Source organism: Mirounga angustirostris, unplaced genomic scaffold (genome assembly GCF_029215605.1).
Source record: "Mirounga angustirostris isolate CCGP_5_RB_7025 unplaced genomic scaffold, mMirAng1.0.hap1 SCAF_4, whole genome shotgun sequence".
In the NCBI taxonomy this organism is placed as follows: Eukaryota; Metazoa; Chordata; class Mammalia; order Carnivora; family Phocidae; genus Mirounga; species Mirounga angustirostris.
The window spans coordinates 73537072-73551074 of record NW_026991712.1 but is presented as its reverse complement, the minus strand read 5'-3'; the positions used below and the strand labels follow the sequence as shown (position 1 = coordinate 73551074).

The 14003-nt window shown below is 45.0% G+C and overlaps 1 protein-coding gene across 3 annotated transcripts; it reads right to left on the bottom strand.

Annotated features, from left to right (window-relative positions):
• Positions 1-2218: 2218 nt before the first annotated feature.
• On the bottom strand, positions 2219-7452 carry PENK (proenkephalin). Of its 3 annotated transcripts, XM_064587449.1 has the most exons (4): positions 7329-7452; positions 7188-7244; positions 6569-6709; positions 2219-3172 (listed from the first exon to the last, which is right to left on the bottom strand). In XM_064587449.1, exons 2-4 carry the CDS (start codon positions 7224-7226, stop codon positions 2510-2512), a joined length of 843 nt encoding a protein of 280 aa, XP_064443519.1. In that variant the 5' UTR covers positions 7227-7244; positions 7329-7452; the 3' UTR covers positions 2219-2509. The 3 variants fall into 3 exon arrangements, with proteins under 3 accessions (XP_064443519.1, XP_064443520.1, XP_045751275.1); XM_064587450.1 differs by lacking the exon at positions 6569-6709; XM_045895319.3 differs by lacking the exon at positions 7329-7452 and having other exon boundaries at positions 7188-7319.
• Positions 7453-14003: the final 6551 nt, after the last annotated feature.

The following is a 14003-nucleotide window of genomic DNA, read 5'->3' as shown; positions in this document are numbered from 1 at the left end:
TGTGAGGCTCGACTGCATTTGACCTTCCACGCGGAGCAGGTAGCCTCTTGGGCAGCCAGAGAGAAGGCACCCTCGAGGCTGACCATCTTTTCCTCTTTCTTCTTTTCCTGTTTCCCTGTCCCTCTTCTCTGTTCTCTCCCTTCCTAAACATTTGTGGCGCATCCTCTACATTCTTCATTTTCCACCAGGTGTGAAGAGGGGGAGGAAATACAAGAGTGAGTGACACTGTCCTGCCCCAGGAATTGAAGGACCCTTAGCAGAGGTGACAGGTGGCAAAAGAAGTGACAGGTCTGTTAACCACTCTGAGGTTTTTAGTCTGGTCTACACAGCTACCCCAAATTAGAAAAGAAGGGGCTCCTCCATAAAGAATTGTGCTTGATTTGAAAAATATTGTATTCATTTGATTGTGAAAATTGTGATTTTCTCAAACCCTATTGTATGAGATATGTGTGTGTGTGTGTGTGTGTATAATACATGTTGTATTATTATAATAACTATGTTACTATCTTATCATGGAGGGACAAGGGCATTTTATTCTTGCGATCTCTAGGATGTAGGCTGGATTCCTGTTTCCAAGGTTTGGGAATCCTTTGCCCTAGGGGAGAGAATTAAGTGACTTTTTTTCTCATAAGACTAGTCCCTTGTCTCTCCAATCTGCCCTGCAGATGGGTTTTGTTTGGTCCACACTGTTTTAAATGGAATCAATGACCCAAATTAAAAACTTGGGCTATTACCACAAAGACCTGGGTTTCAGATTTCCGTGGCGAAGTCTGGCAATATCGTGCTGGCATTTCTCAGGGAAACAATTGGCTAAGACTGACTGGAGATCTAATACCTCCAAAGTGCTACAGCCTTACCATCCCTATTGCTCACGTCAAAAATAAAGGACAAGGCAACAACATCATTGTAGCATGAAAACGACACAGCTGCAATAGACCAATACTGAGCACTGAATGCTCAGCATCCCTATTGCTGTTTATCACCTTTTTCCTGATCTGCTTCAAACAGTTACATTACTTCCATTTCTAGTTCAAAAGGAGAGGGCTCTCAGCTGGAAGAAAAAGTTAGTTTGCCAGGAATCAGTAAGATAGGCGGTGGTATGGCTCTGAATGGTGTTGACCATTACCTCTTGCACTGATCAGGAGGAGAAGAGTTTTCTAATAGTGCATGGCCATGTTTGATGTCCCAGGGACCCCAGCAGGGCTGGACTCAGAGGGACAGACTGCCCAGGACAGTGGAGCTGCCTCATCAGAGTGGAGCACGCAGGCTTGCACACTGGTAGACTGCAGGACAGAATTTTGGGGGAAGCACACCAAAAGAGAGAATGGGGAAGGGTCCTGGATAAATGACCTAGTAGATGGGAGTTTAGCTGCAGTTGGTTTCAATTAGAAAGAAGGAGGACATGTTACTTTTTTTGTTATTGTTCCTGAATATTTCCCCAAATGGTTTAATTTATATGAAGTGGCCATAAACTTCTTTGTGTGATAATTTGCCTTCTAAAACATCCATAATACCATTTCCGTTGATCTGGTCACCAAATTCCTCATTCATTCCTTTATTCACTCATATGTCCATTTGTCAGATACTGGAGAACTCACCATTGGTTGTGGTGTAAGGATATACACTAGTGAACAATATACAGTCCCAAGTTCTTCCAATTCTTGGTAGTGGCCTGAGTGAGAGATTGGCAGCGGGAGTGTAAGGACATTGCTCGGGAACAAGATGAAGTTTGGGCTCTTCATTCTATTTCTATCCTTCAAATGCTGGGCAACCTTGGTTCAGCAATTTAACCTCTCTGGGCTTCATCTGCATTTGTGAAATGGGGCTAAATTATCTTTCATTTCTTATTAACTTCTAAAATACTTTGCTGAAGAAAACAGACATACACCTCTGGATGTAAGTGCAGATTTCCTTCTATAGGAGGAGGGCATAGCTAGTTTCTCTATTAGGCTTTGGTTTTTCTTGCTGTGTCTGATTTCCAGAAATGAGAGTGGAAATGCACTGTACTTTGCTCAATGTGTTAACTCATCTAGGATTTTATATACAAGGAATTACATGAGAAATGGTTTTGCAGCCTCGGCTGTTGGAAGAGAAGGAGGCCAGTGATGATTCTGCCCAAAGCAGATGGCTTCAGTGTTTTTTACCTTAGGATTTACCGTGGGAACCGGAAGGCAAGTGAAGGCCTCAGAGAAGAAGAAACTTACACGAATGTCATGCAGCTGGGGTAATGGGTTTATTGTATCTATTTACAAGTAAGCATTTATTGATGTTTTGTCAAAAATAAAGGACAAGGGACCAACATCATTGTAGCATGAAAATGACACAGCTGCAATAGACCAATACTGAGCATAAACATGGTCAAGAGAACATAGAACCTGAAGTGAGCACTGTCAGGTTGTATAGTTAGTTATCCAGACAATAAAGGCAGCTCTACAATGAAAGCAATGCGCGATAATAGGGGGCAGAGGAAGGCTTGCTGGGGCCTGGGGGTCACTGGCTGCCAAGGGGGTTAAAATCTCATAAATCCTCCATATCTTTTCTCCATCTCAGGAACTTCTTTGGAGTAGCTTTCGCCTTCTTCGTCGGAGGGCAGAGAGTCGGCAAAGCGCTTGAGGAAGCCCCCGTACCTTTTCTGGTAGTCCATCCACCACTCGGGGCGACCGACTCTTCTCATGAAGCCCCCATACCTCTTCTGCAGCTCTTTGGCTTCTTCTTCCAGCTGGGGGCTTCTCTTTAAAGCTCTCATGAAGCCCCCGTATCTCTTGCTCACTTCTTCATCCTCACCATCCTCTGGGTGGGGTGCACTTTCTCGGTTCTCCCCGGTTCCCAGCAGCTCTTTGAGCAGGTCTGAGGAGTTGGCCAGGACGTCCTCCTCCTCTGTGTCCTTCTTCATGAAGCCCCCATATCTCTTGGCCAGGATTTCCCCTCCATTGGCCTCTTCTTCCGGCTCCTGAGGATAAAGCTCATCCATTTTCTTCATGAAGCCTCCATACCTTTTCATGAAGCCCCCATACTTTTTGGCCAGCACGTGGCTCTCCTCGGGCTTGCTGCTCTCTCTGAGGGCAGTGGCGCCATCTTGGGGAAGCTCCAGCTGAGACAGCTGCAGGAGCTCCTTGCAGGTTTCCCAGGTTTTGAGAGAGGGAAGCTTCCCTTCACATTCCAGTGTGCAAGCCTAGGAAAAGAATTCCATTTAATGATACCAAGAGGCTTTTCTGATTTCATTAGGTAAACACGTTTTTGTGAACCACAGCATGTGTGCTTTGATATGGAAACTCTCATACAATAAAGTAATTGCCATTTTCTTACTACAACTTTTCAATATACCGAACAGGCAAATCAAAGGGAAATGGAATCTTTGTGGGTAATTAATTGAATCAAATTAGAATTTTTCTTTAGAATTTTAACAGATTGTATCTGCCATGCCATTTCAATATTGTAAAAGACCTTTTCCACCCAATTTTAACCTAGATTGGCTGCCGGCACTATCTAATTTCACTGGATAATTTTCCACCGTTGATTGCATTTTGTTTGAGCTTTTTCTAACCAAGAGGGAGAAACTTCTCTTTACCTAATTAGGGACATCATCCCGATTCCTTTTATCTTCTTGTCTTACAGGTAAAATCAATATTAATAATATAAGGTTTGGTTACTTTCTTGTGTTACTATTCTATCTGGAATGGCATCTAGTATTCCTGCAAATATTACTTTCATTCTTTAAAGAAAAACAATTTCAAAACAAATTGGAAAAGAAAGACATTCTAAAACTCAATTTAAGTTCTATGAAGTATTTGGATTATGACATAATGATTTGCTGAATGTAGAGATGCTTTGCTCCCCCTGCTTGATTGAAAACAGATTTAAACAAATTAAAACAGATTTAATCACCTTGAACCAAATGTTTGTAATGATGAGCTCTGATATGAAATTATCATATACAAATGTTACACATTATTCATGTTTCTTAACATTTAGTTACTGGTGTACAAAAAAGTTTTTTTTTTCCCCCAATGGAAATCATATTACCTGACAAAATGGGAATGAGAAATGATCTGTATATAATTCCTTCTTTTTATTATATAATAATTAAATCCTAATCATTGTAATTTAGGCTATATGTTCTAATAATTTTGTTAAGATGCTCTTCTATTTGACAGATCACTTGGGTATGAAAAAAGAGAACTAATATTGCATGAGGATTTATAAAGTCTATATAATATTTCTGGGCACTTCAGGCTTTTGATAGCTGCTTTAAGTATACTTATAGAACGCAGGTTACAGACCCTTAATTTAGAAACCGGGTCCTTTCTTTGTATTTAAAAATATATTGGTATAGGGGCTCCTGGTGGCTCATTCGTTAAGCGGCTGCCTTCGGCTCAGGTCATGATCCCAGGGTCCTGGGATCAAGCCCCACATCAGGCTCCCTGCTCAGGCGGGAAGCCTGCTTCTCCCTCTCCCACTCCCCCTGCTTGTGTTACCAATTTGGCTGTGTCTCTCCCTGTCAGGTGAATAAATAAAATCTTTAAAAAAATATATATTGACATATTAATTTATATAAATACACGCATATTATTTTCACATTTCTTGCATTGTGAGCATTTCACCAGCTCTTAATAATTATTTAAGCTTTGTGTCCAAGAAAATTAAATATATGCATATATAAAAATCTAAAGATGATCCAGTTAAAATGATCCCGTGTTATTCTTGATACCTAAGAAATAAAAACATCATTAAAAACGTAAGATGTTCAGGTGTCCATAACATTTCCATCTTAAAATGAAATGTAAATGATCTCATTGCCAAAAATTACCATTGAATATTTTGTATGCTATTACCAAAAGGCTTTTTAATGTTGGGATTCCTTCAAAAAGAAATAATGACAAATAAGCAGAATAAAACACTCATACTAAAGAAGTCACGTTAACTTATAAGCCTCTTTATAGGTCTATGCATTTTTTTGGTGGTATTGATCACACTCTGTGTTCTATGGTCAAGATCATATCAGACAGTAAATTCAATTTGGACATCAATCATGGCGTGGCTGCTTAGCTTTGCATCCACCAGAGAACCAAGTACGAGTGTCTTTCAGGTGGTAGAGCCTCAATATTTGTTATGTTGATTCTACATAGTTTTAGTTAGGCAGCCTCATTTCTCCTGTCTTCTGCATCTGAGCTGAAATTCTAGAACTGCTATAATACCAACAACATAGTCATTAACAAAGCCTTTTGTCACAGAGAAAATAACAACCCTACATGTAAGCCCCAATAAAAAAACCCAATCGGTTAAACAAATCAGAAAGACAAAAGACAGATGAAGGGGAGTGTTACCCCTATTTAAGATGCCACATTTCATCATGGTTTAAATACAAAGCCCTACTCTGTGTCTTCTCTTTAAGGCCATGTTGGTACCTGCACAAATAGAATGAAGTAGATCAGGTAACTCAAGCGAAACAAGCAAACATTTAACCTGAAATGTATGCCTTGGGTTTTGTGGAAATCTTTCCTTAATTTTCATCCCTGTTTTACACATCTACATCACAAAATTTCTTCAAAGGCTCAAATGAGGAACTTAATTCCTTGGATTAATACATTATTCTCTACTGAGCCTTTTAAGTCATCACACAATTTCCACAAATTGAGAAGACAGTGCAAAGGAATCACCAGAGGAGTGAGTTAAACTGAAGCTTCCTGGGGTCCCAAATTCAGAGATTCCGATTCAGTAGAGCACCAGGGGCAATTTAAGAGCAATGGGACTCTGACCAGAATGAGTATTCTTTTTGTTTTCAGCTTCTCCCCTCCACCCCCAGCTCTGGTCATGTAGTTTATCTTTGCATTGTTGTCACCTCTTTGGACCCTGGCCACCTCTCCTGTGCCTATTTCATAGCCAAGTTAAACTGTTGTCTTAGTAGCTATTACAAAAGTACACCCAAGATAAGACAGAAATTGAATTCCAGAGTCACTTGCCTGTAAGACGTGCTGATCTCTTTCTCTCTGGTCTACTGTGCACCCCCCCCTTCCTCTCCCTTCATCCTGGTCCCAACCCTTTCCTCTCTCCTATCCACAGGTGAGGGGAAGGGCTTGAGGGATCTGAGGATGAAAGGACTGGAGAAATGAAATCCAAAGAAAGACAACGAAATGTCACTAATAAAAAATGACATTATTTGCAGGAAGGATGGGAGGATGGATTGTGTGGAAGGGGCCCTTAGTGGGATATGTTAGAAACTGAGGTGACTGAGCATCTTCCTTGGGACAGGTGGGGCGACAACCTAGTGCTCTCCAAGACGCGAAAGAGAGCACATCTCGGGGCTCCTGCATCCCCAGGTTTAAAACGAACTTGGTTTGTGTGGCAACACTGCCGCCCTCCCCGGTCCCTAGATGGTCGCGGGTCCCGAAGCTGAGAGCTAGAGCGGGACTTTTGTCAGCGTTCGGGGAACAGTCGGACACCTGCGTCACCAGAGATCGGCGCCGCGGCGGCTGGACCTATGGCGTCCAGGCGATGCGCCCTGCGGCCTCAGGCCAGGCTGTGTGCGCACTGACTCCGCCACCAGTCCACCCACCGCGGCTACACTCACCAGGGGGTTGATGTCAGTCGGGCGCGCCAGGCTGTAGCTGCACGTCGCGCAGTCCTGGCTGCATTCCGCCCTCACGGTCGCCAGGAGCCCCGGGCCGAGCGCCAGCAGCCAAGTGCAGAGTCTCAGGAACCGCGCCATGGGCTGCGGGGAGAAAGGGACGCGAGCTCCGAGCGTGCAGCGCGCAAAGCGGGTCCCTCCGAGGGAACCCTCGCCGGGACAGTCCCAGCTGCGGATTGTCGAGCAAGAGGTCGCAAGGATGCGCCTTCCTGGGCCCCCGCCCGCCCGGCCGACGCCGCTCCTGGAAGCCCAGGGGCAGATCGCCTCGCGGTTCCCAGGTTAACACTGCCACCCCGAACCCGGCGATGCCCAGGCGTTCGGCTCTCTTTCCGGACTTCCACTGCCTCAGGAGGATTCTGGAGAGAATACCCGAATGCGAACACCAAATGCGAGAGAACGGGAGCCTTGGGGGGTGGGGGGCTTTCACCCGGCTCACAAACAGGGACCAGAAGAAAGTTGGGGCACCCCATGCAATGAATGAAACGCCGGGGGAAAAAAACCCGAGCAGGCAGACTGGCCCAAACGCACGCAGCAAAAGCGCAATTTGGACAAGTTCACTCACGTTGACGGCGATCGGATGGCGCAGGTTGGTCGGAGACATCGGGTCCCAAGCACTGCTCTGGAAGGGAGAGAAGAAGGCAGGTGTGAGCCCGGCGGGCGTCGGGGCGAAGCGTCCGGGTGCGCGGGCAGACGCGGGCCTCACCGTCGCGGTCCTCTGCGTCTGCGGGGCTCAGAGCGCCTGCCTCGCCTGGCCTCGCTGTCCCGGGGCTGGTGGCGGCTGGAGCCACTTTATAATTAACCCCCAAGCCAAGGAGGCGAGCGCGCCCCAATCGCCGGCGGGCTGCAGCTGACGCAGGCCCTACGCCAGCCCCGCGCCGACGTCCTCGTGGGAGGGGTCCGTCCGGGCCCCTGCAAGCGTCCCGGGGGTGGGGGGCGCAGGGTGGCTCAGCTCGCGGCTGGGTGACACACCGAGGCAGTTAGGACATGTGGGGAGAGAGTGGGATGACATCAAATACTCCCCGAGTGAGGTCAGTGAAATTGCACTCCGTGGGGGTGCGGGCTCCAGGGACAAAGCCAAGGTGGAGGCGTTAAGATGGGCAGGTGGACGGTCTTAGATTTTTGGAATGTGCTGGAGACCCTTTGGGCTAGTGAACCTGCCCTTGCTCCGCCTCCTCCTGGGGCGGTGGGTGGTCGCGGTGGGTGCCAAGCAAGGCCGTCCCGAATGTCATTTATCCACCCGTCTGTCCCCCTCATTGGACTCCCAGTTCCCTGGTGCAGCGTCTAACAGCGCCGGGCGCATGTAGGCGCTCAGTTAACGGTCAAAGGAGAGAATGAAACTTATGGGGAATCTTAAAATCTCGGCACTGAGCTTTCCCCTTGCACGTTAGTGAGACCCCTTGCCAAACGTGGACGGGAACAGCGTTCCTCTGGGGGCAGCAAGCCGTTCAGCCGCCGCGGGAGGGGACTCGTCTTTACCCAGCTTTCAAGGCAGGCTTCCAAGTCGGGGACACACTGCCTCAAGCGCGCTGCCTAGGGTGTCCTGGGAACGTTTGTTGAGTGAGAGGCGCTGCAGGGCGGGTGTGATGTCAGCGTGCCAGGACTGTAGGGGCGAGGGAGAGACGAGGGACGCGGTACACCCGGCCGTCTGGGGCTTGGGGGCGCACATCCGTTCGGCAGGGAGGGGGCCGAGAGCCAACGATGGGGCCTGGGGCTGTCTATTGAGACCCACTCCGCCACTTCCTAGCTCTGCGGAAGTTTGCCAAGGGGCAAGTTATTTACCTTGTGTAAGGCCTCAGTTTTCCCATTTGGCAAATAGGAGCAAGAAGTAATGCGCCATTCCTAAGATTCGGGAGAGACGCCAATGAAATAATGGACGAAAGCCTTTAGCTTGTGTCTGACATATAGAAAGTCCTGGCAAAGGTGTATCTAATCATCTGTCATCCGTCATTCATCAACCTTTCGGTTTGTTTATCACCTACCCATCATACATCTTGTTTATTTATCCATCCATGTGTCTCTTTATCCGTTCTGGCCCTAGAGGGAAACCACAAACGGTCCCAGAGCCCATACACAGAGAGGGTCTCAGGTCTTTCCCAGCCGCTCGCGCCCTCCGCAAGGATGGGCCACAACCTCAGCCTTCGCAGGTACCAGCAGCCTCAGGGCTCCCTGAGGCTCGGGGCGCGCTGCATCTCCCATTTTGGTCGCTAGAGGGCAGCGCTCTCCTGCGTAGGTTTGGGAGAGCAGCGAAGGGGTCTCAGTGCCCGCTCCGCACCCGCATCCCGAATGACCGCAGAGCTGCAGGGGTGCACGGTCTGCCTTCCGGGCAGGGGCAACTCTGCAGCTGGGGACCTGGAAAGGGGAGCTCTGGGGTGCCTAGCCCTAAGGACCCGGCATTGACATCTTGCCAGAAAGATATAACGTGCCCCTTGGACACTTTAGGCTCTTACAGGAGGGGGCTGATGGTGTCATCTGCAGCTACTTACCCTCCCTGCAATGGAGAGGAGAGCTTACATCTGTGGATGCGATTTCCTCCAGTGGCCTGCGCTTTGTAAAGGCAGCAGATTACACTGCAGTACTCTGTGCAAAAGGAGTGCAAGAACAAATCCTACCCAAAAGGAAAGCAGTCTTGCTATATCTGGGCACCGGCATGCCGGGCATCACCCGAGAACTTTAAATACACAATCAGGGACGAGAGGCTGAGACATATGTGTGTGTGGAATGACCACACCACGTGTGGTTTCCTTAGGATATGCAGTGCTAGAACGAAAGGATCCTTAGAATCTCGGAAAGGTATAGAAGCTTAAGGTTGAAAGGGGTTTTAGGGATAATTTATTCCAACCCTCATTTTATAGGTGGGGAAAACTGAGGTCCAGAGCGTCCAAGTGACATCCAAGTGACCGGCCCAGACAGTGGCAAAACCAGGTTCTGCCATACCTTTCTGGGGAGGCCTCCTCCCTGGCATCTACCTCAGGTTTGGTTTGTCTGCTGGAACAATTAATGTCTGCTCTAAGTTCCTTTCTCTTCATGAATCTGCATCTTTCTCTGCAACATTTTAAATGTCAGGAAAGAGAGAAAGGGAAGGGGAAAGAGAGGGCTGACCCCAGGAGAAGGTCAAGGGCACTTAGTGTTCCAGTACCCGGCCAGTGTTTGGGACACAGTGAGTGCTGAATAAATGTGTGTTGCCTGAATGTTGGAAGGGATGAGGGAAATGGTGAGGGGTCGATATTGTTTGCATGACTCAGGGATGATCTCTTCCATTCCCCTTCTCCGTCTTCCATGGAGGCTAAGGGGCATGAATTTTTGTATTCATTTCTTTATATTTGAGTGGTGGCGGTGGGTTGCAAGGAATTCATCTTTTCATGATCCTGTAAATATTTATTCCAAACTCAGATATTGCATTACCTTCTGGGAAAAGGCTGCTCTAGAAATCAGACTCAAAAAGGGGAAGAGAACCTTCTCTTAAGTCATATAATTCTGATTTCCATGTCAGGATCAAGATCTCTCCTTCTTCTTCTGATCCTAAGGTCCCAAACTTTAGACAAAAGGGATTTACTCCAGAGACCAGAAAAAGGTGATTCATAAAACCTTGGTGGTGAGTGGTGCTCTGGGAGCTGTAGGAGGGATTTTAAAAGTCCTTGCAATGTCCTCTTTCATCATTTTCAGGATGGAAGATGCCTAATTTGAATGATGTCCTTAAGGTGCCTGTTTCTCCCTCTGTATCCCCTTCCCCCCCACCCAGATACAGATACTTTATTGTGTAATTGCTATCTCTCTGCCCCTCAATCCCTAATATATCAGTAGTGGGAACACAGCAGTTCTGCACTCTGCACCCTGGGGACTGTGTAATGTTTTAGCATGAAAGTGCCACGTTCTAACGTTTCAGATGTTTGGAGTCATGCCAGAGGCAGGGTAAACTTGCCCGTTTTCCGTTACAATCTAAAGTACATGCTTTGCAAGCCAGGATTCTGTGAGCTAGGCACATTATGGTGAAGGATCCTGTTAAGAAATTCTTCTTCAGATGGGCTCAGAACACAGGTCACAGAGAGAGGGTAAGTGGGATTGGTTGGAAGGAGATGCTTTGAGGGTGTGATAAATCCCCACTTCAGGGAAAATGAGTGCTGGTACATTCTCATTCTCAAAAATCCAGGAAACAAAATAAACCCCTTAGAAGAAAAAGTAAGCTGATACAACGTTGCTCCTCAGTGAGTTTAAATAATAGATAATGTGTCAATGTGCTGGAGAGAGAGAAGAGGGAGGAGCGAACAACAATAAAACATCAGGGAAGGGAAACTAAACTCAGCACATCAAACATAATGTATACATATGTGTAAACTTGGAATTGCAATAGAGTTCCTAAGGTAGGCCTTCAGGTCTCAGACAGGAAAAAATAAATTTGAGTATTAAGCATCAATAAAACAAGTTACAGGATGACTCATTAGATTAAGAGAAGATATAGCTTGGGATCCAACCAATATATGGATTCTTTTTTTTTTCCTCCAGAAATCTGAATCTTAATTTTATTTCTTACTGTAACAAGGAAGTGAAAAAATATTTTTTAATATTTTATTTATTTATTTGACAGAGAGAGAACACAAGCAGGGGGAGTGGGGGAAGGAGAAGCAGGCTTCCCACTGAGCGGGGAACCCGATGCGGGGCTGGATCCCAGGACCCCAGGATCATGACCTGAGCCGAAGGCAGCCGCTTAACCGACTGAACCATCCAGGCGCCCCAAGGAAGAGAAAATTTAATTTTAAGCAAGGTATGTTTTATAATGTTAATAAAGAATAGAAAGTTTTTAGAATAAACCTTATGAAAGAGGTACAGGGCCTTAACAGAGAACATTTAAAAATGTTAATGAAAAACACTTAAACCTAATAAATGGAAAACATAATCCCTAATTTAGTTACTTCCTGTGGTGTCATTTGTCTTAGTCCTCTATCTCCTGCATTTCCTAGAAACTGGAATTTATGTCTTAAGTCTTAATAGATTCAAATTAAATATATTTTTGGTTAGATTATGTCACAGGTGTATTTTGACTTTATATTCCATCACATAAACATATCTGGTTATCCCCACCATGAGTGAAGCTAAGAATAACCACTGAATTGGGTGATTGACCACTTGATTGGAATGATCTTCAGGTTCTTATTAGTTACCATTGGTAAGAAATTATTCTTATGCTCCTTATAAAAATTTCTAACAAAAGTAAAGAGTCTAATGATATTTCCCTGTTTTCACTGACAAATATAGTCCATTTCTTTTGCTAGTACAAAAATATTTCGAACTCGGACTTTTTCATACCATGTCTTTAAAATATAACGGTGAAACTCTAATTCACAGATGGTACAACCAATCCCATGCAGCCAGTTTTTAAGTACTACCCCACATCCTCCATGGAGAAATAAATTTCCCATATTTTGAAGGTAGAGATTTGGGGCTGTAGTCTGCCTTTTGCCTTTAGGACCCCTGCTCAGCTCATCCCCTCCTTCTCGCTCCTGAGTGGCTTCACTTCGGGTTGTGACACCATGCTCCTTGGACACAGGGAAAACACCCCCTCTAGCACCTCCATGACCCCTTCTCCAACAGAAGTGACATGTCCTGTGTAACTGGCTGCTCAGTAATGTCCAGGTGCTAGAGCCTTGTCTTGGCTACCACACCACGTTGCAGTGTTGCTGTGAGTTTGGGACGTCACTCCTCTGGCTCTGTGGTTCTGGGATGGGTGGGGCATGCTATCAGACTCTGCTCAAATCAGGTGGCATTCTGAAGAGCCACAGATGAGGCTGTGCTCAGTCTGAGGTGACTGTCCTGAGGACTCTACTAGCCTCATGTCCGGCCCGGCTGCCCCACAGATGGAAGAGAGGAGTATCTCCTGGCATGTAAGCCCATCCATGGCAACCTGTTTGGGAAGCTCTAAGTTTGTGCAAAGGCTGCAAGCTGAAAAAGTTTAGATGTTTGAAGGACTCCTGAGTAGCTTGACTTTTATTTTATTTTATTTCACTTTATTTTATATTTTTGATGTTTTTTCAAATTTTATTTATATTCTACTTAGTTAACATACAGTGCAATGTTGGTTGCAGGAGTAGAATTCAGTGATTCATCACTTACATACAACCCCCATTGCTCATCATCACAAGTGCCCTTCTTAATCCCCACCCCCCACCCACCTCCCTCCATTAACCCTCAGTTTGCTCTCTATCTTTAAAAGTCTTTTATGGTTTGTTTCCCTCTCTTTTTTCTTTTTCTTCCCCCTCCCATATGTTCATCTGTTTTGTTTCTTAAATTCCACAGATGAGTGAAATCATATTGTATTTGTCTTTCTGTGACTGATACTGACCTATTTTGCTTAGCATAACACCCTCCAGCTCCATCCACGTCATTGCAAATGGCAAAATGGCAAAATTTCATTCTTTCTAATGACTGAGTAATAGTCCATTGTGCATATACACATCTTCTTCATCCATTCATCAGTCGAGCAGCTTGAATTAAAAAAAAAATGATTTTTGGAATTGCCTTGAAGAAATTTGATAGCCACACCAGACAACCAGTCATGTTAGAACATTGTATTACCTCTTTAGACCTAAACCTTATTTAATAACTTGACTTTGACTTATTTTTTGTTGTGTCCAAAATCAAATTGCATTTCCCACCTGCAGGACCTGCAGAGAAGGCAAAAAATATTAATTGAATGATTGAGTGAAAACATCCACTAAGGAAACAATTTCCACAATTGAGGCAGTGCTAGAGGAGAAATTCTAAATAGGTTTTGAGCAACAATAAATCCCTAGAATAAATACAAGTGCTCCAGTGTACCTGGAATTCTTGAGGGAATTCCTTTGCATATGATCCACAGCACAGAGCTTTATACGTAATGGATACACAATAAAATTGTTTTTAAAAACTGTGTTCCTACTTGTAGTTACATCTTCCATGGCTCCCAAGTCCATGGGATAGGCTCAACAAGTTAAAATGTTGTGGTAAAATTATAGAAGGAGATAGCTAAAGCTCTGCATTCACTTCTAACTCCATCATTATTCTTTTGATATTTACTTTGCTTCCTATAGATATTAGGGTTTAGAAAAAAAATTTTTTTTTAAATATGCTTGTGAAAAATCAGTCTAGAGAAGGTGATCCTGTGTGGCACAAAATGGAGTAAGAGAACACTAAGGTTGAAATATACACCTTTTTTCCGACTCTGAAGCTCTTATCTGATAATACATTTATTGAAAGAGTAGACCCAATGAATATCTTAGCAGATATCCTAGAAACTAACACATTGCAAGATCTTATGAAGAAAAACAATTACATTTCTCTTAAGAGTTTAAGATCAGAAAATGCTAATTTTAATTTTTGTTCTGCTATCAACTGAATGTATGCACTT

Excerpts from the sequence above, each read along its gene's own strand:
- PENK (XM_064587449.1), bottom strand. The coding sequence starts at position 7,226 with ATGTCTCCGACCAACCTGCGCCATCCGATCGCCGTCAAC. Across the intron at positions 6,710-7,187 it reads GCCATCCGATCGCCGTCAAC|CCCATGGCGCGGTTCCTGAG; the intron begins GTGAGTGAACTT and ends TTCTCCCCGCAG. Across the intron at positions 3,173-6,568 it reads CGACTGACATCAACCCCCTG|GCTTGCACACTGGAATGTGA; the intron begins GTGAGTGTAGCC and ends TTCTTTTCCTAG.